Below are 23086 nucleotides of genomic sequence, written 5' to 3'. Positions count from 1 at the left end.
GAGGGGGAGAGAGGGAGAAGGAGAAGGAGAGGGGGAGAGAGGGAGAAGGAGAAGGAGAGGGGGAGAGAGGGAGAAGGAGAAGGAGAGGGGGAGAGAGGGAGAAGGAGAAGGAGAGGGGGAGAGAGGGAGAAGGAGAAGGAGAGGGGGAGAGAGGGAGAAGGAGAAGGAGAGGGGGAGAGAGGGAGAAGGAGAAGGAGAGGGGGAGAGAGGGAGAAGGAGAAGGAGAGGGGGAGAGAGGGAGAAGGAGAAGGAGAGGGGGAGAGAGGGAGAAGGAGAAGGAGAGGGGGAGAGAGGGAGAAGGAGAAGGAGAGGGGGAGAGAGGGAGAAGGAGAAGGAGAGGGGGAGAGAGGGAGAAGGAGAAGGAGAGGGGGAGAGAGGGAGAAGGAGAAGGAGAGGGGGAGAGAGGGAGAAGGAGAAGGAGAGGGGGAGAGAGGGAGAAGGAGAAGGAGAGGGGGAGAGAGGGAGAAGGAGGAGAGGGGGAGAGAGGGAGAAGGAGGAGAGGGGGAGAAGGAGGAGAGGGGGAGAGAGGGAGAAGGAGGAGAGGGGGAGAGAGGGAGTTCAGCTTTCATTCACAGCTGGTGATCAGCTTTTCAACTATGAAAGAATGTATTTGCTGACTGTACAATGTAGGACAATATTGCCATTTGACAGTTGGGACTTTATTTACATTGGAGTAGACCTTTCTGCCTCTTTTATAAATGGACACTCACAGAACAGACTGCATTGTCAGGAAGTTATGATGCAGCAATGTTATCTTTACTTCACTGTAACTTCCTTGGTTCATTCATAGCAGATAAAAGCTCTTTGTAACTTTAACGTTTTTTTGGGGGGGTTAATATATGGATCCTGCTCCTTTAAAGCATTTTATACAGCACAGTGCTTATGCTTTGTAATTTTGCACACTAACTCCTGTAATACCTGGCTGATCCTGCCTGGCTATCCCCTCACCTCTGCAAACAAACCACAACAATAATGGCTGTTGAGCCCCTGACATTGTGGTCTGTTTGCGTGCCTCAGTCATATGCAGCCGGCTCTCTGTGTCTGTCTCCTCTGCCCCCCCACTCTGTCACCTAGTGACAGCGCCGCCCCACCCCCCTTCTGCTGCAGGAAGAACACACATTGTGTGTATATATATATATATATATATATATATATATATATATATATATATATATATATATATATATATATATATATATATATATATATATATATATATATAGATACACACACACACACATATATTATATCCATCTGTCATGTAACTGGCTGTGGCTCCTCTTGTCCCGCTGACGTCAGCGGGGAAACCTCGGCCCCGCCCGCTGCTTCTGTCAGATGGGCAGAAAGGAGACACTGCTGGTTACATGAGTGACGGGAGCCACCATGAAATAGGGTAAAGGAGGATTCTTGCTGCTAAAACTAGCGGCGCTTTACCGCTTATGGCCGGCGCTTTCAGTGTGAAAGTAGCCTTAGTGTATTGACCATTTTGCATAGTTATGTTGGTCCAGCTTGGACTAAGGTAGGTATGCATGCCAGCACTGCTACTACAGCAATTGCTGCTAGCTTCCGAGTCCCTTGCCTGCTTTGTAAAACACAAGAGGTCACTCACTCAGCACAGGCACCAGTCAGTCAGAGAACGCTTTGGATTTATTGAGAAAATGCTAAGTGTTCTGTGAATTGCACTCATGCCGAGAAAGCAACCTCCTGTGTGCACTTAACAGCAGGGTGGCTGCTTGGCATGGGACCTGGAATCTAGTGGCGATCACTGTAGTAATGGTGCATACTACAGTGATTTCCAGCTACAACAAGGATCAGTCAGGCATGACGCATACATAGGAGGACAACGTAACTAGGCATAATAGTCCATATCCAGACTGATTTAAATGTGTGTATGTATGGGTAAAATAAAAATTCTTACAGCAACACAAAATATATTATGGTTGGGAAAAAATGTTTTTAAAGTCAATTTAGGTGCTGCACACCTTCAAGTGGGAAGGAGACATGAGGATACTCGCTGCATGCACCAAAGTGTGTTTTTTTTTTTTTTTTTACCTTTCTATGTTTTCATCATCTTCCATTGTGACTTCTCTGTGATTTTTCAGCTTCCTATATATTATTGAAGCAATGTCTTTAGCTGCAGCAGACAAGCGTTTCCCTTAATATGAAATAAAAAATATGTATTAATTGAAATGTCCATCAAGAACAAAAACGACTCAGTAACATGATCTGCTATGTTTAGGCAGTGCAAATGTTACACTTTGTAATTTCTTCATGCTGAACATGCGATTACTGTGAAGTTTACTATTAAATGCCTATTTACCATTAAGCCTAGATTCATACTGCTGTGGGTTAGAAAATTGGGCGAGTTCTGCTGAACTCACACGATTTCAACCCCGCATTGCAGTCCGACTTCGGGGGCGATTTGAGACATTGGTACAGATTATTACACAGATGTCTAGTCAAATCGCCCCCGAACTCACCAAAAAGTAGTACAGGAACTACTTTTGGGAATCAGTGCTGCCAAGTCGGCATCATTGCTAAGAAATGCTGTAAGTTTTTTTTTTTTAAATAAACACATCATCCAGGCTCCAGTCACATGATTTAAGACTGCAAGGTGTCACGCTCCTACCTACCCTCCTACTAATATCGCCATGACAGATTAAAGTTGACTTAACTTTAGAGGTTTGGCTACTTGAAGAATGATTAAAAGAAATAAAAAAAATTAAAGAATCTTTAGTTGAAAAGTTATAGTTAGAATGCTTGGTATCCCAATAACCTGTTTACCTGTTTTATCCTTTATATGGCTACAAGAAAGTATCAGAGGAACACCACTATTAATTTTGTAGACTAAAACTAAAATGGCCTTTTAGTCAAAAGACTAAAATGCCATTTTAGTCAAGACTAACAGCCCGTTCACACCTGAACGTTTTGTAGCCCTACGCCTGAAGCTACAAAACGCTGGAGGGGAAAAAATCCATTATTCTCAATGGAGATGGTTCACATCTCCACTCCATGTCGCCTGAAGCCCTACGCCTGAAGCTCAAACAAGTTCCGGACCCTTTTTTGTCGCGCGAATTGGGCTGATTTGGGTGTTTTCATTCCCATAGAAACTAATGGAAACGCTCGATTCGAGCGTTTAGCGCGACAACGAGCGTTTCTACGGGCGTTTTGACGCTGTATCTGCTCAAGAAAAAAAGCAGATGAAAAATATTTTTTCCTATTGGCTGAAAAAAAACGCCGAAGTTAAAAAACGCTCGTTGTCGCGCGTTGTAGTGTGACAAAACGCTCGTTGTCGCGCGCTGTAGTGTGACAAAACGCTCGTTGTCGCGCGACAAAACGCTCGTTGTCGTGTGACAAAACGCTCGTTGTCGTGTGACAAAACGCTCGTTGTCGTGTGACAAAACGCTCGTTGTAGTGTGACAAAACGCTCGTTGTAGTGTGACAAAACGCTCGTTGTAGTGTGACAAAACGCTCGTTGTAGTGTGACAAAACGCTCGTTGTAGTGTGACAAAACGCTCGTTGTAGTTTGACAAAACGCTCGTTGTCGCGCGTTGTAGTGTGACAAAACGCTCGTTGTCGCGCGTTGTAGTGTGACAAAACGCTCGTTGTAGTGTGACAAAACGCTTGTTGTCGCGCGTTGTAGTGTGACAAAACGCCGGTAAAAACGTTCAAACACGCTACGCTCAGGTGTGAATGCAGCCTAAGGCCTCTTTCACACGGGGCGGATCAGTAATGATCCGCCCCGTGAAGATCAGCTCGCTCAGCGGGGATCGCTCCGTTGTCCCCGCTGAGCCGGCTGCGGACAGGGCGGGCTCCGCACACTGTGCAGGGACCGCCCTGTCAGCTCTCCGCTCTCCTCTATGGGGATCGGACGAGCACGGACCGTGTGTCCGTGTTCGTCCGATCCGCTCTGCAGACGGATAGAAAAATAGGATTTTCCTCCGTCTGCAGAATCTGACTATTGCGGAGGCGGACGAAATCGGGTGTCTGCGGATGCTCATCCGCAGACACCCGCTATCCCATAGGGATGAATGGATGTCCGTATTTCATCCGCAAACGGATGGATGAAATACGGACATACCATCAGCATGTGTGAAAGGGGCCTAAGACTGAAACTAAATTGAAATTTGACGTCAAAATTAACACTGGTCTGTAGTGTATGTTCATACCTCAATACCAAAAATAATAACATATTCAAATTTTTACTCCAGCAGTAATAGAATGAGTTTGGAAATTGTAGAGACATGTTTAAAATGATGCATTACAATTTAACTACACCCATTCGATTTTAGATGACTAAAATTAGTTTTAGTCAGCTTAAATGTCCTGGAGATTTAATAGACTAAATACAACTTAAACCAATTGGAGGAGACAAAAATAGGACTAAAACTAAAATGCCATCGCAATTTTCTGCTAAAATTAACACTGAGGAACACAGAAGGGGCTTTCTTTCAAACAAGTAATCCTATTTTGAATTGTTTTGCTAAAAAAATTGTACAGTAGATGTGTTCTTTACGCTGACAAACCACGATGAAAAGAGTCTCATATCGCCAGCATGGGACTACATATTCCAGCATGGGACTACAAATCCCATCATGACTAAACATATGGTTTGAACCTAAGATATGATGCAGACCTGCATCACATTCAGTTCACTTGTCTTGTTTTACACATTTTGTCATTTTCTATTGTGTAGATAATGTGTATAAACATGCACCATTGCAAGAAAGTATTTTCCATGTTTGTATCGCCATACCTTCTGAATTGGATGTCTCTTAATTGCGGTTTCAATTCGATAATTAAGTGGAAGGTGTAGTTTGGCAAACAGTATATGGCTGGGTTCACACTGCTGCGGGGGGAGATCCGGATGTGATTCGCACCGCAAATCACATCCGATCTCCGTAGCGATGCGAGTTCAGCCATACAGATAGTATGGCTGAATTCGCAGCGCTCCCGCAGCAAACTCGCACGGGACCCTTTTTTTGGTCCGCAACAGAATCGGATCGCATGGGGGTTCACACCATGCGATCCGATTCCTGTGCGAGTCGGCAGATCGCACTGCGATATGCGGACGGATCTGGGGGTGTCATTAACATAACATTGACACTCCCAGCCGTCCGCATAGGGCAGTGTGAACTGCCGGCGGGAGTAATGCGATGCGGGAAAACGCCGCGGATTCGCGGCGTTCCCGCATCGCAGCGGTGTGAACCCGGCCTATATGCTCTGTTTTTTAACTAGAAAACTGTGCTGTGATCAAGGCATATAAGCCGGAACGCATGAGCCCCTGTATGTTTTTACACACCAAGAAAGAAGCAACAAGGATGTTTAGAGTTGCAGGCTCTATTCTTTACATTTATGAAAGTGCCTCATACCTTTACTGCTGGCCATAATGATATGTAGGGATGCAGTCAAGCTCAGTATTCCCTCAATTTCTTCCGCTGAAACACTTGTAGCGAGTTCACCTAAAAATGAACTTTAAAGAGAATATTGTTAACCACTTCAGCCCCGGAAGGTTTACTCCCCTTCACGACCAGGCCATTTTTTGTGATACAGCCCTGCGGTACCTTAACTGACAATTGTGCAGTCGCGCAACGCTGTACATAAATACAATTGATGTCCTCTTTTTTTTTTTCCCCACAAATAGTTTTCTTTTGGTGGTATTCGATTATCTATGTGTTTTTTATGTTTTGCGATATAAACAAAAAAAGACCAACAATTTTGAAAAAAACTAAAAATATTTTACTCAAATAATTTTTTTTTTTTTTTAACTTCTTCAATTTAGGCCAATATGTATTCTGATACATATTTGTTAAAAAAAAAAAAAAAATACCAATAAGTGTATATTAATTGGTTTGTGCAAAAGTTATAGCGTCTACAAACTATGGGATATTTTTATGGGATTTTTAATTTTTTACGAGTAATGGCAGTGAGCAGCGACTTATAGCGGGACTGCAAAATTGCGTCAGACAAATCAGACACTTTTTTGGGGACCAGTGATGGTAATAGTGATCAGTATTTACAGTGCTAATATGCACTGTAACTGTACTAATGACACTGGCAGGGAAGGAGTTCATATCAGGAGCAAATGGTTAAATGTGATCCCTAGGGAGTGCTTTCTAAGTGTGTGTATGCGCGCTTGTACTGTAAGAAGACAGAGATCCGTGTTCCAGCTTGGCAGAAACACAAGATCAGTCTTCTCCTGTCACAGAACAGAAATCTGCCTTGTTTACATAGGCAGACCGCCGTTCTGTCTGCCTCAGGAACAATCGGCGGGTTCCAGGGGATGCCTGTCTAATCACAGGAAGTGCTGGTCGCTGGAGGCACGTGTGCCTCCAAAATCATGTACAGGTTTGTGATTTCGTGCAGAGGCGCCGCCCCGCTGCAGTAAATGTACGTGGGGTGGTTGAGAAGCGATTAATTCAACTATAAATGCATGGGAAAACATGCATGTCTCTGAGAACTGTGTTAGAAATTGATAAATCCTACATGCATAGATAAAATGTGAAATCAATGTGGTTACACCCCCCCTCCCCCCAGTGCATATTTCTATTCCAAACCATTCCTTACAGTTCATACACAGCAAACTGTCTAAAGTCCCAAAAACACAGTGAACTTTAATGGCATACCAATACGAAGTGTTTACACAATACATACACAAGCCAACTTACTTCAGCACACTGGACGTCTTTATAACAACAGATATTAAGCACCTAGACAATGGCGGTAACTCCGACACAGATGCTGGAATGGCAATTTCCTCTGGATCTGAAATCTAACCATATAAAAAAAAAAACTGATTTACTTTTTATATTTCTACAAATATTAAGGAAATAAAGCAATCCATAATATGTATTACTGCTCTTATGCTTTGTGGGTCATTAAACAAAATTTATATCAAAATCAGTTTTATTTAATCCCTTACTACAGAACCCTCCACTGCAAGGGTTAAATGCTAGTTAAATCTAGGGGATTACGTGAATAAGAAGTAATAATTGCCCAATTCCTAGCGCCACTGGGCTTCTTCCATCCATGTGACCAGTTCAGCGTTGCTGCCTCTCCCCAAGGCAGTTTCAACTGTGGTTGCATGCTTACCACCTCCATAAGCAATACAGGGTTAACAGCCCTTCATTGTTCACAACAACATCAAAGGATGGCTTTTAGTCTGGAGCACCAAGAAGAGGACATTGCTAAAGCTGGCTGCAGGGAGGACAGCAAGTAATATAGCCTCTTGCTCTAACCCCTAGAAATAACTAGCATTATTGAGGAATCCTACAGCAAGGGTTTTTTTTTTTTTTTTGCATCTCCAGAGTTTAGTATTAAGGGCAAAGTTGAAAGGATTTTAAAAGCTGTGTAAAGAAAATGGATAAACAATTGCTATTTATATATATATATATATATATATATATATATATATATATATATATATATATATATATATATATATATATATATATATATATATATATACACACACACACACACACACACACACACACACACACATATATACATACACACACACTAGAACCCAGCCGTCATTTAATGAGGCACATAAGATGGCCAAAAGAGTGGTAGGGAACACCAGGTGAAGTGGATGCAGCTCCTCTCAGATTAGGTCTCAAGATTCCAATGCACGTATTAAAAAAGAAACAAAAAATAAAAAAGGAGGACCCCTCCATCTAGGTGTAGCGATTTATTAACAAGTATACAGGACAAAAAATAAATAAAAAATGTACTCACTAGTTAAAAGTGGATCAAGTTTTGTTATAAACCAACACAGTCGTCCAAAAAATCATTGTGAAGCTGCAGAGCTCTGCAGGCAGGTGGCTGGCTGAAGCAGAATTCCTGGTGGAAGTACAGTTGTCAGGCTGGAACATAAGCAACTTCGGCTTCCAGAAGCACCTCTCACAGGTGGGGGATGGCAATAGGAAGTGTACGGGGTATGGCTACATGTTTCAGGGCAGACAGAGCACCCCTTTATCAAATCATCTTTTTTGATAAAAGGGGCGCTCCTGTCGGCCCTGAAACATGTAGCCACAACCCCTCCAATTCCTGTCACCATCACCCAGCCGAGAGAGGTACAGTTTGGAACTGCAGCCATCTTGCTACTTCTGGAAGCCAAAGTTGCTTATGTTCCAGCCTGAAGCCTGACAGCTAAACTTTCACCAGGAACTCAGCCACATGCCTACAGAGCTCTACAGCCTCACAGAGATCCTTTGGGGGCCTATATGGGTTTATGACAAGCCTTAATCCACTTTTAACGAGTGCATTTTTATTCTTAATAAATCGCTACACCTAGATGGAGGAGCCCTCTTGAGTTTGTATTTTTGCAATTCTGCGTACCTAGTTTTGTAATCCATCAAGGAGCAGTGGTATACAGATAACAGGTAAACCTTCTGCTCTCCCCTGCCAGCACATGTGCACTGTAGCAGAGCTTATTTGGTTCCCGGTAAAGGAGTTCTAAATACATCCTTTGAAAGTACTATTCAAACAGACCAAATTTTTTTAAATACCATTTTCTCAATCATAGAGGAACACAGAAGGTCTTTAACCTTTGGTGCTTCCAAAAGCAGTCCAACTGAAGGGTGGGCCACAAAAATAAAAAACAAAAACAATTGCAAGCAGCATCTTTGGGGTGGTGCGGGAGTGATGTATACACCACTCCTAAACCACCCCTGCCATTGAAATCAATGGGCAGCGCTGCTAAAGTGTCTACAAAGCAATTCGTAGCGGCGCTTTTGTGACTTAAAGTGGCCTTAAACTGGACATGTTGCAACTGCATGATGGTAGGCAGCACACATGCTCAGGGTAAGGCAGACCTCAAAAACGTACAAAACATGGACAGCTGGTTGCAGGTGAGGGTTGGATGGCCGAAGGATACGACAAGGTTATGCTAGGCAGGCAGAACAAGATTGAAGATCCAAAGTTTTATGTGGTCCTTTGCAGGCAGGGATAGCATCAGGGAGAGGCTTCCTTGACACTGTATGGTGGGAAAGACCTTTGGTGCAACAAAACTGAAGAAAGAAAATGTCCATGCTCCTAGCAAAAAAACAAAAGACAAAACAAAAAACACACACACACACACACACACACACACACACACACACACACACACACACACACACACACACACACACACACACACAATGCCGGTAGCAAGAGAGGCTATCCTGGACTGGCCTACCGTTTTTTTTTTTTGTCATGTAGGTGAAGATTAAAACCTTCCTGTGGACAAAAATAGAAAATGGCCATGTGTTTTTTTTTTCTATGCTGGTAGTGAGGTTATCCTGGGGTGGCCTACAGTTTTTAGTTTACCAGTGGCCAATAGGTGAAGATTAAACAATAGAAAAAGGTCATGTGTTTTTTCTGTCAATTACTGGCTCATGCCAAAAGAATGCATCAAACACTAAAGCATGTGTTTTGAGTGTGGGAATCCACTCTCAAAATTCAAGTTTAAGATTTATATTTTCAAAAAAGTTATGAGCTCAACTTTGGTTGTATGTTGCGGAGTTAGAAAAACATCTACATAAAGATCATTTTGAAAACATGTAAGAAAAGTGGAAGAGTAAAAGGTTAAAAAAGGAGCCCAAATACAAATTCACAAAACTGGGAACCAGTGTCAATTTCGTAGACAAAAATATTTTAGTTGACTAAATTAACACTATTTGAGCCAACTAAAACTAAAACAATTCAGACGACAAACACTAAATATGAAAACTAAAATCATAATTTGACGTCAAAATTACTACTGTTGAGAACAAGCCACTACATGACTAAACCATCAATACCTACCTTACGCAATACATGGCTTATTTCCACGACCGCAGCTGCAATGATTGTGGAGAGCATCCCATGGTGGACTCCTGAAGAGGCCATCTTCCAGCACTGAACTGTGTTCACATACTGTGCAATAGGTATCTGAATAGAGAGTAGAAGCTACAAACCAAAAACATGATCAGATGAAGAGAACTTTGTTCATTAAAGAGCTAGAAATAAAACTTAAAAAAACAAAAAAAAAACAACTAAATGTAGGAAATGGTCCATGAATGGACATTTTCAAGAGGTTTCCCTTTCAATTTTTTTTTTTTTTTTTTTTATATTGAATACCTCCCATTTTTCTAAGTAAACATAATTCTAAAAGACGCTATTGACATGAAATTTTTCACGTCAGCAACAACCCATGCAATCCATACAAAGAAAACAAAACAAATTCAGAAAAGTTACGTGTAATAAAATGGAATGACACAGGGAAAAAGCATTGAAAGCGCTAACTGAAAAGTATTTAATACTTGGCACAAAATCCTTTGTTGGTAATGACAGCTTCCAGATGCCCCCTGTATGGAGAAACTAGTCGCATGCATAGCTCAGGTATGACTTCGGCCCATTCTTCCACACAGTCTTCAAATCTTGATGATCTTCTATGAACTCTGATCTTTAGTCCGTTCCATAGATTTTCTGTTGGAATCAAGTCCGGTGATTGGCTGGGCCATTTTAGCAGCTTTATTTTCTCTCTTTGAAACCAATTGAGAGTTATGTTGGCTTTTTGTTTGGGATCATTGTCTTGCTGAAATGTCCACCCTCGTTTCAGCTTCATCATCCTGGTAGATGGCAGCAGATTTTTTTTATCAAGAATGACTTGGTACATTTCTCAATTCATCCTTCTTTCATGGATATGAAGTTTGCCAGTACCGTATGCTGAAAAACAGCCCCACACCATGATGTTCCCATCTCAAAACTTCACTGTTGGTATGAGGGTGTTTGTGGGGTGATAGGCAGTGCCATATAACCATGGTGTGTATTATGGCATCCAAAGAATTCAATTATGGTCTCATCTGACCACACTATATTCTCCTAGTATTTCACAGGCTTATCTAAATGTTGTGCTGCAAACTTTAAATGAGCTTCAACATGCTTTTTCTTCAGCAATGGAGTCTTGTGTGGTGAGCGTGCATACAGGCCATGGCAGTTGAGTGCATTACTTATTGGTTTCTGTGAAACAATTGTACCTGCCAATTCCAGGTCTTTCTAAAGCTCTCCACAAGTGGTCCTTAACTCTTGGAAAAACTCTAAAAATTAATTTTCACTCCTGTCAGAAATCTTGGGGAGGAGGAGAACCTAGTTGTGGCCGGTTTATGGTGAAATTATATTTTCCACTTCCTGATCATGGCCCCAACAGTGCTCACTGGAAGTTTCAGAAGTTTAGAAAGCCTTCTGTAATCAATGCCATCAGTGTGTTTTGCAACAATAATGTCACAAAGTTATTGAGAGAGCTCTTTGCTTTTACCCATCATAAGAGGTTTCTTATGAAGCACCTTTTATAGATCATCGGTTAAGACTGAACCAGCCAAGATTAATTTGCACTGACAAGGGGCAGGATTGCAATCGAACTACTGATAAATTTCAGCTGGTGTCTTGGCTTTCCAGGTCTTTTTGCACCTACCTTTCTTCATGCGCTCAATACTTTTCCCATGACATTCCATTTTATTACACAGAACCCAATGTATGAACTTATTTGTTTTGGTTTCTTTGTATGTATGGATTGCATGGGTTGTTACCGATCTGTGGTGGAAGGTTAGAACCTTTAGAAATATATTTACCTAGAAAAATGGTGACGTGTTAAATACTTATTTTAGCCGCTGTATATAATAATAATTACACTAACACAAAATGGTGCACAAAAATATGGTGTAAATATAGAATGCTTTCAGAAATGGTTTGATTTCTTTGTATGTATGGATAGCATGGGTTGTCACCGACATGTGATAAAAATTTCATGCCACTAGCACCTTTAGAAATAGCAACCCCCTGTGTGTGTACACACAGAAATAAAACAATTATATATTTATTATGTATGTACAGTATCTCTCAAAAGTGGGCTTGCTGTCCCCTCAAAATAACTCACACAGCCATTAATGTCTAAACTGCTGGCAACAAAAGTAGGATTTTTGTATTCACTGTAAGACACAGCACCCACCCCTCCTATTTATGTTTGTACTGCTTTTGACAAACTGAGCTGCTGGATGCAGTGTGAGGGGTTATAGCCAGTAAGACTGCCCCCTGAGCGGTACTGTGCAAGTGTTGCCGTTTTTAACAGTTTCTGTCTAGTCCTCTCCTAAAGGGGCGATATAATCCTAAGGTCAAGAAGAGCTGCTGTGTCCGTCAATGAACTTCAGAGAAAAGGATTTTACGGTGAGTACAAAAATGATATTTTCTCTATCGTTCATTGATGGACACAGCAGCTCTTCTTGACCTTAGGGATGTCCCCAAGCAGTGTCAAAGAAACAAGGGGTGGGAACAGCAAACAATAACTCCACCCATAACAACCAGAGCTCCTCAACGGAGGAGTTGCAACCTTAAACAGCCACCTGCAAAACCTTGTGGCCGAAGCAAGCATTCGAAGATGCGCCTACCTCACCCTTGTAAAATTTAGTGAAAGTGTGACCGGACAACCAGGTCGCCGCCTTACACACTTGAGAAACAGAGGCTTGATGTCGGAAAGCTCAAGAGGCACCAATTGCCCTGGTAGGATGCGCCGTGACAGGAAAGGGAGGCGCCCGTCCGCTTTGAGGTCCAGGACCGGACGGACCCCTTCCTTCTTTGGGACTACAAACAGATTGCAATAGAAACCCCAAAACCTTTCTGACGTCGGTGCAGGTACTATCACCCCACGCAGCAGCAGCAGCGGGTCCTGTACTGCCCCAAACAGGGCCCCCCGACGAGCTGCAAGATGAAGGTTGGAGGGAACAAATCTGTTTGGCGGACAAGAAAGAAACTATCTTGTACCCTGAGGAAACCAGTTCGCAGACCCAGTGGTCGGAAAGTAGGGAGGACCACATGGCTGCAAACTCCTGAAGACGACCCTCCACCTGAGAGTTAGGCGGGGGCAAACTTTCATGCGGTAAGAGATTTGTTCGTAGGTTTGTTTGGCTTGCAAAACCAGGGACGCTTTTGTCCCTCAGCAGGCACCTTGTCGGACTGGGAACACTTACCTGCTGACCCGGGTGTATGAAAAATCTGCTTCTGAGCGGAAAAGTAGGGCCCCTGCCTATGGTGTGGCTCCTTCCCTTTTCTGGACTGTGGGATTAATGTACTCTCACCCCCAGTAACATTCTTAATAATGTCATCCAGCGAGGCTACAAATAGCCTCTCTCCCTGGAAGGGCAAGTCCGCCAGTGCTTTCTTAGATGCCTAGTCCGCAGACCAGCATTTCAGCCAGATCAGGCGACGTAGCACTACTGCGGATACTGAGGCTCTAGAGAGCAAGGGGGACGTATCCAAGGCCGCATCACAAACATACTTAAGGCCCTGCACCAACTGGTCCGCCAGCTCCATGCAGACCGGGGAAGCCTGTTGCTTCTCCAATTCACTGTGCAACAATTTAGTCCATTCAGCAAGTATCTGCGATACCAGGGCCGTGGCTAACACTGGCCGCAATGCTGACCCCACCACGGTAAACATGGACCGGGCAACCGCCTCTGCCCTTCTGTCGGCAGGGTGCATAAAAGCAGGAGTCCTTTCCACCAGAATCATGGTTACTTTATTTAACCTGGATACCGGGGGATCAACAATTAGAGATGTCCATTTCTTCAGGAGACTCTCCCCACAGGGGTAACGCACCGCCATGCGTTTCGGGGCTGAAAAGGCCCGCTGTGGTTTTCCCCATTCCCTGTAAATATACTTATCAAAATAAGTTGGGTAAGAAAACCCCTTAGCCATGTGGGCTGGCTTGTGGGACCCGAAAAGGGACCGACACCTCTGTAGATACCCCCGCCGTATCCTCCATTTTTAGGATATCCCGCACAGCTGTAATAAGTGCTCCTACAAGCGTCTTTTCCTGCGCTGACCTGGACAGAGTCATCCTCACTGTCCTGGTCCGCATCCTCTGATAAATCAGAACAAGGGCTGCCTGTCACAGCGGGGCCCGAGTCTGAATCAGAGCTTTTCCCAGAAGACAGTGGGAGGAGGGGGCGCTTTTTACCCCCCTTGCGCCGCCACTTCCACCCTGGCAACAAAGGCCTCCAGGACCGCCAACAGAGGTCCATAGGCACTGCAGGTGCAGGGGAATCAGTTGCAATAACGGGGATGTCTGGGGAAGAAGCGCCAGCTTCTGACGCCATGCTGACCCACACTCACCTGTCACCACTTAGGGACCTAAGGCAAGTCACACAAAGTCAACCTTCCTAGCTGAACAGACCGAGGGGCCCCCCGCAGGACTCATCACCCTGACCCAGGTACTGTGCTGTGCTGCCGCTGTCCACCCCCCCCCTGTGGCCAAGGAGCGCACGCGTGCGGCGGCCTCCCCACATGTCTCACGCAGCACAGACACCCCACCATGGCCCAGAAACAGAGAAGAGGACGAGCGGACCCCCAACACACAGCGCAACCCCCTGCCAGGTCCCAGAGCCCCCCCGGAGGACCCCTGGACAGGTACATGCACGGCACCCACATGTGCCTAGTCAAACAGCAGCCCATAGCATTGGGAGGAGGGAAGGGACAGGGATAGAAGAAAGGGAGAGTGAGAGACCCCATAGTCAACCTCCCAGGGAATGCCCAGCTGCTGAGACAGGTGGAAACATACGCACCCCTCCTGTAGGGACTGCTGAAAGCATTCCAGACAGACCCATCACCCGAGCAGTATGGGTGGCTGCCAGCCACGGCACACTGTGACAGTCCGGTCATATGTGTGCCCCAGAGCATATAGCTCACCGGCCGCCCCTGGATTAGACGGGGCACGTTGTGGCCAACCCAGCACGTAGCTAGGGCCTGCTCACGCTCTATGGCCAGGCTGGGGAGACTACAAGGATCTATAATATCCAGCCTGTCTCCCAGCCCGGCTGTTGATTGTAGATCACAGGAATCAAAAATGCAGAAAAGTAGAAAACATTCCCAGGACCAATGGTCCCATCGGGAGCCAGGTCCTCCTCCAACACTTGGCAGTAAAAAAACTGAGCTGCTGGATGCAGTGTGAGGGGTTACAGCCAGTAGGACCGCCCCTCATCTTGGAGGTGTGTTTGGGATCGTTATGTTGGAATACTGCCCTGCAGCACAGTCTCTAAAGGGAGGGGATCAGGCTCTGCTTCAGTAAGGTCAGAGTACATGTTGGAATATGTTCCCTCAATGAACTGTAGCTACTTATTGCTGGCAGCACTCCTACAGCCCCACTCCATGCTAGACTGTAGGCAGGACACATTCGGGCTTTGTACTCCTCACCTGGTTGCCGCCACACATGATTGACACCATCTGAACCAAATAAGTTTATCTTGGTCTCATCAGACCACAGGACATGATTACAGTAATCCATGTCCTTAGTCTGCTTATCTTCAGCTGTTTGCAGGCTTCATCATTAGAAGAAGCTTCCTTCTGGGATGACAGCCATGTAGACCAATTTGATGCAGTGTGCAGCCTATGGTCTGAGCACCGACAGGCTGACCCCACCACCCCTTCAATGATGGCAGCACTCATATGTATATTTCCCAAAGACAACCTCTGGATAGGACACTGAGCACGTGCACACAACTTCTTTGGTTGACCATGGTGAGGCCTGCCCTGAGTGGAACCGGTCCTATTAAACCACTGTATGGTTTTAGACAGACACCATGCTGCAGCTCAGTTTCAGGGTCTTGTCAATCTTCTTATAGCCTAAGCCATCTTTATGTACTAAAATTATTATTTTTTTTGCAGATCCTCAGAGAGTTCTTTGCCATGAGGTGCCATGTTGAACTTGCAGTGACCTTTATGAGAGAGTGAGTGATAAACCCAAATTTAACACACCTGCTCCCCATTCACACCTGAGACCTTGTAACACTAATGAGTCACATGACACCAGGGAGGGAATATGGCTAATTGGGCCCACTGTGGACATTTTCAGTTAGGGGAGTACTCACTTTTGTTGCCAGAGATTTAGACATTAATGGCTATTATACAAGCTATACAAGCTGTACACTACTTTACATTGTAGCAAAGTGTTATTTCTTCACTGTTGTCACATGAAAAGGTATAATAAAATATTTACAAAAATGTGAGGGGTGTACTCACTTTTTTGAGACACTGTATCTATGTGAAAAAATAAGGATTGCTGCATGTAATGTAATAAAAAAATAAATACATTTTTTTTTAAATACAACCTTATAAACAAAGCATGATGCGATACATTTTATAAAATGGAGCACATAATGCATGGTTTGCTTTTTTTATTACATTTTAAGTGCAGCAATCGTTTGTCTCTCTCATCTATAGATTGCCTATGGGAAGCTTGATTGCTTTGCAATGTGAGTAATTACTACACATCACCTTACCTATTGGAATAGTGGGAGTGTGGGTTTTAATTTTTTTTTTTTCACTACAGCAAAGCATTCCACAGTGGAAAGACTGCAGTTATCTCCCAGACATTATACCCAGTAGTGGTGGATGTAAAACCTTTCATCTCCATTTGCGAACACAAGACATTCAAAAGTTATACTAGAATGTTTTATGCAATTTTTTGGCAACACCAATCTTGTATTATTGATACCTGGAGAGCTTCATTTTGCTGTTTCCTCAGTCTGCGAGCTGATATCTCTATAGCTTTGTGGAAGCATGTCTGTATAGCATCAAGGTGTTTATCCAAGTCAGCACTGTCATCATTCATCTTGTGAAGTAAACAAACTTCTGTTATCTCTTTCAGCACAGAGAGAAAAGTTGGCAGGAAATCACAGCACTTTTCTGAAAGGTACAAGCGAAATATAGTTCAGTTACTACCTGCCTGGGAAGTTGGCATTGCTTAAAAAACACCAAATGCAAGTAAAGTTATAAAGTCGGCGAATGGTAAATCTTCTATCAGTGTGTTATTGCTGTCTGCGTGCCTGTCGAGGAGATTTTACCCTTTCTGTCCCAGTGACACAAACAGGACTTTGCTGTGAACTGAACTTTCTGCTTTCCCTCTTTGGAATGCATTTCATCAAGTATTCTTATGGAAAATCAGATACAGGAAATATAAAAACACAGCAATAAAATGCCACACAGACACACACAAAAAAAAAAGAAAAGAATGAAAAAAAAAAAAAAAAGCAGAAGAGGATTAAGGGGTGCTGTTGGAGATTGCAATTTTGGAATGCCAGTTACTGGGTGTGTGAATCAAAGAGTCACAAATGTGAATTCATGTCCTAAAAGAAAGTTCTCGCGTATGATGAGAGGTACAGGGGTGGAGAAGCACCAGATAAGACCTCCTGGGGAGGTGTGAATTAAAATGTCCCAAGTTACAGAACATCAAAGGCCAGCTGTTACTGAAGGATGACCCAGGTCAAATAGAAGTGATTCATGGACAAATGCTGCCCCTAGTGGACATTACAGCATACTTCCTGAAGGACAGGCAGAAGAATACTACTTCCTGGTGAAGCCCCATATCTCTGAAACCATAGGTCCTAGGAGTATTTGGCTACCTACCCCCCAAATGTGGGGTCTCTACGACTCTTGAAATTCGTTTTTTTTTTTCCCAAATGGGCCTAGAGCTGCAGCTCCAGTAGTCCTATGTTAATCCAGCCCTGACCATACTTGCCAAAATTGAGGCAACACTTCAGGACAAAGTGAGATGGTACACTAAAATTTGGAAACCTTTGATCGATCGATTTTTAACCACTTGCTTACTGGGCACTTAAACCCCCCTCCTGCCCAGACCAATTTTCAGCTTTCAGCGCTGATGCACTTTGAATGACAATTGCACGGTCATACAACACTGTACCCAAATGAAATTTTTATAATTTTTTTCCCACAAATAGAGCTTTCTTTTGGTGGTATTTAATTCCAGCTGGGAGTTTTATTTTTTGCTAAACAAACAAAAAAAGATGCAAAATAAAAAATAAATAAAAAATCATGTTTAATAATTTGTTATAAAATTTAGCAAACAGGTAATTTTTCTCCTTCATTGAAATGCGCTGATAAGGCGGCACTGGTGGGCACCGATAGGCACAGTTAAGGTGGCACCGATGGGCACAGATAAGGCAGTACTGATGGGCACAGATAAGGCGGCACTGATGGGCAAAGATGGGCACAGATAAGATGGCACGGATGGGCACTGATGGGTACCACTGATAGATGGGACTGATAGGCACTGATAGGTGGCACTGCTGGGCAGCACTGTTTTTGCGGCAGATTGTGGGCATTGATAGGTGGCACTGTGGGCACTAATGGGTGGCACTAATGTTTCACTTTGCCCCCTACTTTGGTGGCACTGATGATCTGGCTGTGATCGGGACTGATGTCCCGATCACGGCCGCTGGTGATCAGCTTTTTTTTTCTCCTCGCGCTGTCAGTGCGAGGAGAAAAAATAGCCGATTACCGGCTCTGTTTTGTCACATGATCAGCTGTCATTGGCTGACAGCTGATCACGTGGTAAGGGGTCGGGATCGACCCCTTGCTCGGATCCGTGATCAGGCGAGTCTCATAGACTCGCTGATCACAGAGCGCGCCCCTCATGCACGGGACAACGTCAATAGACGTAGTCCCCGCAAAGCAGGTCCACGCTGCAGCCGTCATTCGGCTATATCGCGGATCTCTAGAGGTTAAACTCCTGATTCTGACACCTCTTATGAAGCCTTAATGGACTCTACATTTTTGTTCTTTGATTGTGCTCCTTGGATCGTTTCAAACCCTGGAACTACTCCATTCCTCTAACCCCCCCCCCCCCCAACCCCCCCCCCCTCTATATTTCTAATCTCCCTTTTCATTAGTCTGAACTTTGCTGCACACTTTATCAACACTTGGTCCTTGTGATTCCCAGAGGCATGGCTGGGCTGGACCATCCAGTTGTTAGCCATCCATCCTCACTCATTCTTATACTGTAGATTATGTTAAAAGTCATCATCATTTGTTGGATCCTTTCTACCCATTTATAGAGTAACCTTTGCGATGGGTTCGTGTTTTTATCCAAACTGTTAACGGTGCTGGTTTCTGTATTTCTCCCTACGTAGAGTCAATTTTTACTTAGGACAGATGTTAATATGTATGCGATGACCTTTGTGTCACTCAGTAAAATACATGAACATAAAAATTACCTTTCCTTGTCAATCCGCAGCACTGTAAATTTCTGTAAACCGCAATGCAATATGGCAACCTGGAGGTGATCTGTACATAAAACGGCGTACAGGACAACCCTCAAGAATGTAAAAGGGAATGCTAGTGCGCTCCACCTGAGTTATCCTACAGAAAATAATGTATCTAGGAAGCAGCCAGCATAAAAAAGTGTTCTCTGCACCAGAATTAGATATAAGAATTAGTAAAAATGCGGCGCTACCAAAACATTGCTAAATAAAATCCATGTGTAATAATCTCAAAATAAATGTGAATAAAATATTATCCACTAAATATAAATGCAATAGGTAATGGATTAAATTCAAAACTCAACAAATATACGTGAATGCAATAAATGTGCAAAGATAGTGAATAGAAATCCGTAAAAAAATATTCAGACACCTAAATAATCCACATAGACAATCCAGATGAAAACAAACATAATAGAATATCCATATGAAAATATAAAAAACAATAGTGAGATAAACGTGCAAAATTAATAAATAGTTAGTCCATGGTTAAAGTGCATTAGTGACTGATGCCATTGCAAAATAAATGGATAAAGTTCATGCAAAAAGATGTGATCAGATGATTCCCACAAGTGACAAATCACTGCAAACTTCAGTGCTTAATGGGTGCACCAACTATTTCCCCCAGCCTCTCACCTCCAATATCTGGTATACAGGCACTGTATAAAAGGGTAACTGCTGGCTTCTATTTCGTTCACACTGCTTCACCGCTGATTAAGTTTTCACTGTGAGGCTATATATTACTTGCCCTCCCAATAGCTCCAGGGTATCCAGACCATAAAGGGTAAAAGAACACAGAGGGCTCTCATGTGCAGTAACTTCGCTATTTTATTGAGAACAACAGTAAAATCCACACTTACATTTAAGATAACAGCAGAGTGTGCAGCAGACGCGGACTTCTGGTTTCGGCCGAAAACCGGAAGTGATGGGTCCGACACCAAATTCCTTCCCTGACGCGTTGCGTTACAGAACGTTTGAAAAGAACAGAACAGACCCTTTGAAAAAGTTACGTTCTGTAACGCAACGCGTCAGGGAAGGAATTTGGTGTCGGACCCATCACTTCCGGTTTTCGGCCGAAACCGGAAGTCCGCGTCTGCTGCACACTCTGCTGTTATCTTAAATGTAAGTGTGGATTTTACTGTTGTTCTCAATAAAATAGCGAAGTTACTGCACATGAGAGCCCTCTGTGTTCTTTTACCCTTTATGGTCTGGATACCCTGGAGCTATTGGGAGGGCAAGTAATATATAGCCTCACAGTGAAAACTTAATCAGCGGTGAAGCAGTGTGAACGAAATAGAAGCCAGCAGTTACCCTTTTATACAGTGCCTGTATACCAGATATTGGAGGTGAGAGGCTGGGGGAAATAGTTGGTGCACCCATTAAGCACTGAAGTTTGCAGTGATTTGTCACTTGTGGGAATCATCTGATCACATCTTTTTGCATGAACTTTATCCATTTATTTTGCAATGGCATCAGTCACTAATGCACTTTAACCATGGACTAACTATTTATTAATTTTGCACGTTTATCTCACTATTGTTTTTTATATTTTCATATGGATATTCTATTATGTTTGTTTTCATCTGGATTGTCTATGTGGATTATTTAGGTGTCTGAATATTTTTTTACGGATTTCTATTCACTATCTTTGCACATTTATTGCATTCACGTATATTTGTTGAGTTTTGAATTTAATCCATTACCTATTGCATTTATATTTAGTGGATAATATTTTATTCACATTTATTTTGAGATTATTACACATGGATTTTATTTAGCAATGTTTTGGTAGCGCCGCATTTTTACTAATTCTTATAACCCTCAAGAATGTAATTTCCTGCTTGTGTGATTGGCTGTTTACCTAGAAGTTTGCACTAAGATACAGATCAGATTTTGGGCATCCCCCCTTCAACCATTTTTTGGCGAGATATTTCCAAATAGAAATCACGTTTAAAGGGATGCAGATCCTTCCACTTTCCTTATTAGAACCCTGCAAGTGCAGCAGCTGATTGCTAATTATAAAAATACTCCAATCCATATATACATTTAACACATGGATAAAGCGTTATTTCGTCTTCATAATAATAATAATAATAATAAAAAAAAAAAAAAAAAAAAAAAAAAAAAAAAAGCAGGAATCTGCAACAAAGTAGTGTGCAGTACACAGATTACCCAGCGGAGAATGTTTTCTTCTCAACAAAAGTGAAGTTACGCTTTAAAGCTGAACTCCAGGTGGCTGTGAAATCCACAATTAAATGAAGCTCTGTATTCATGAACACACTATCAAATGTATTTTTAAGCAGAAGCAGTGCAAGAACCTGAATCTGACTTGGTATTGGGACTAGTTCACACCATAGAAAAGCAGTCTGGGTACTTTTCTGCATATGCGTTTTTGATGCGCTTCAGTGCATTTTTCTCCTCTTTTTCTTCACTTTAAAAAAAGATGTGTGCGTTCCAGTGCATTTTTTTTGCATTTTACCATGTTCCAGTACAGTTCACTGCAGGGGGAAAAAAAAAAAAAACGCAGCATGTACTACTTTTTTTTTCTGGAACTGGAACACACTGCACTGGTGTGAACCATGCCATTGAAAACAAATAACCTACTATCCATGTGCTTTTGATGCAGAAAACAAAACACTGGACTGCTTTGTGGTGTGAACTGGCCCTTAGACTCTCGCAGTCCCCTGTACAGCAGAGCTTAAAGTGAGTTTGGGGGAAACACAAGGAGCCAATCGGTTATGTGTCAGTGCATGAAACATGCTGATGAAGAGAGCAAGTGACAAAAGATGATCTATCCTGATCTACACACAAATGGAACAGAACAAAAAAAAAAAAAAAAAAAAACACAACAACTTACCATTCTGTATTACTGAAATCAGAGTTTGAAGAAGCTGAGCTTGAAAATCTGTGTCACCAAGGCCAATCATTATCACATCTTTACATACTGTCAGATAAGTCTATTTAGTGACAAGAAAATAACACCAAATGTGATTTCCGCATTATGGAATATTGAGTTGCAGATTGAAACACAATAGAGCTCATTAAGCATTAGTAGGATGAATCACTAAGGGTCCTTTCACACGGGGCGGATCAGTTCTGATCTGCCCCATGGATATCCGTTTGCTCAGCGGGGATCACTCCGCCGGTCCCCACTGAGCGGGAAGATGACAGCTCCGTCTCTGCACACTGCGCAGGGACGGACCTGTCACAGCGCCGCTCTCCCCTATGGGAGATCGGATGACGACGGACCGCAGTGCCCGTCGTCACCCGATCCGATGACGGATGGAAAAATAGCTTTTTCCTTCGTTACACTTATTCGGATCGGAGCGGGTCGGATGTCAGCGGACATGTCACCGCTGACATCCGACGCTCCATAGAGCTCTATGGAGCACCTGTTCAGGTCCGCCTGAAAGACTGACAGGCGGGCCTGAACGGAACGTCAGTGTGAAAGGGGCCTTAGTGGCATTAAAATTCCAGAAATTCAAAATGAAAATAGTACTAGTATCTAAAATGGAGAGAAATCGCTCATGACTTTGGTGCACTTTCTTTAGAATAGAGATTGAACGAATGACTTGTTGACCACTGTGTGTTGAACAAGGAAGCATTCTATTTTACCTAAACATTTATCCCATTCTCCTTTCATCTTCATATATTCTTATAGCATATACTTATATGTAAAAGATACCTACATGATACAGCTTTTATATCACCCACTATAAGCTCCCCCTCCCAATATTTTTCTATGTGGGTGGGAGGGCTGGACAGAGAGGGTAGCCTTCCTCCTCTGTTGTAAAACCAGGACTAAATACTTGAAAGACCCTAAAGTGGTTGTAAACCCTTACATATATCCAGTGAAGGGACTATCCTCAGGTGATACACAGAGATTAAAACAAATTCACCTACATAAGTTGTACCTGTCCATCTGCAGGCTTCTCTTCTCTACACCCAAAGTGCAGAATCTTAACGCCTATCTGAGAGTTCAGAAAAAAGGGGGAGGAGAGCTGAAGTCACAC

The 23086-nt window shown here is 43.1% G+C and overlaps 1 protein-coding gene across 1 annotated transcript in view; it reads right to left on the bottom strand.

Annotated features, from left to right (window-relative positions):
- The window catches only part of NCAPG2 (non-SMC condensin II complex subunit G2), a 95811-nt gene that overhangs the window by 1898 nt on the left and 70827 nt on the right, over positions 1 to 23086 (bottom strand). The window contains exons 21-26 of the mRNA XM_077491141.1: positions 21931 to 22030; positions 16511 to 16701; positions 9793 to 9936; positions 6669 to 6772; positions 5373 to 5473; positions 2053 to 2155 (exon numbers count right to left, since the gene is read on the bottom strand). Coding sequence (XP_077347267.1) covers positions 2053 to 2155; positions 5373 to 5473; positions 6669 to 6772; positions 9793 to 9936; positions 16511 to 16701; positions 21931 to 22030 — 743 coding nt within the window. The remainder of the gene's footprint in view (positions 1 to 2052; positions 2156 to 5372; positions 5474 to 6668; positions 6773 to 9792; positions 9937 to 16510; positions 16702 to 21930; positions 22031 to 23086) is intronic.

This window comes from Lithobates pipiens, unplaced genomic scaffold, assembly GCF_037356315.1.
Source record: "Lithobates pipiens isolate NorthernLeopardFrog02 unplaced genomic scaffold, aLitPip1_a1.2 Scaffold_19, whole genome shotgun sequence".
NCBI lineage: Eukaryota > Metazoa > Chordata > Amphibia > Anura > Ranidae > Lithobates > Lithobates pipiens.
The sequence above is the reverse complement of the archived record's forward strand: the minus strand, read 5'-3'. Positions and strand labels throughout refer to the sequence as shown.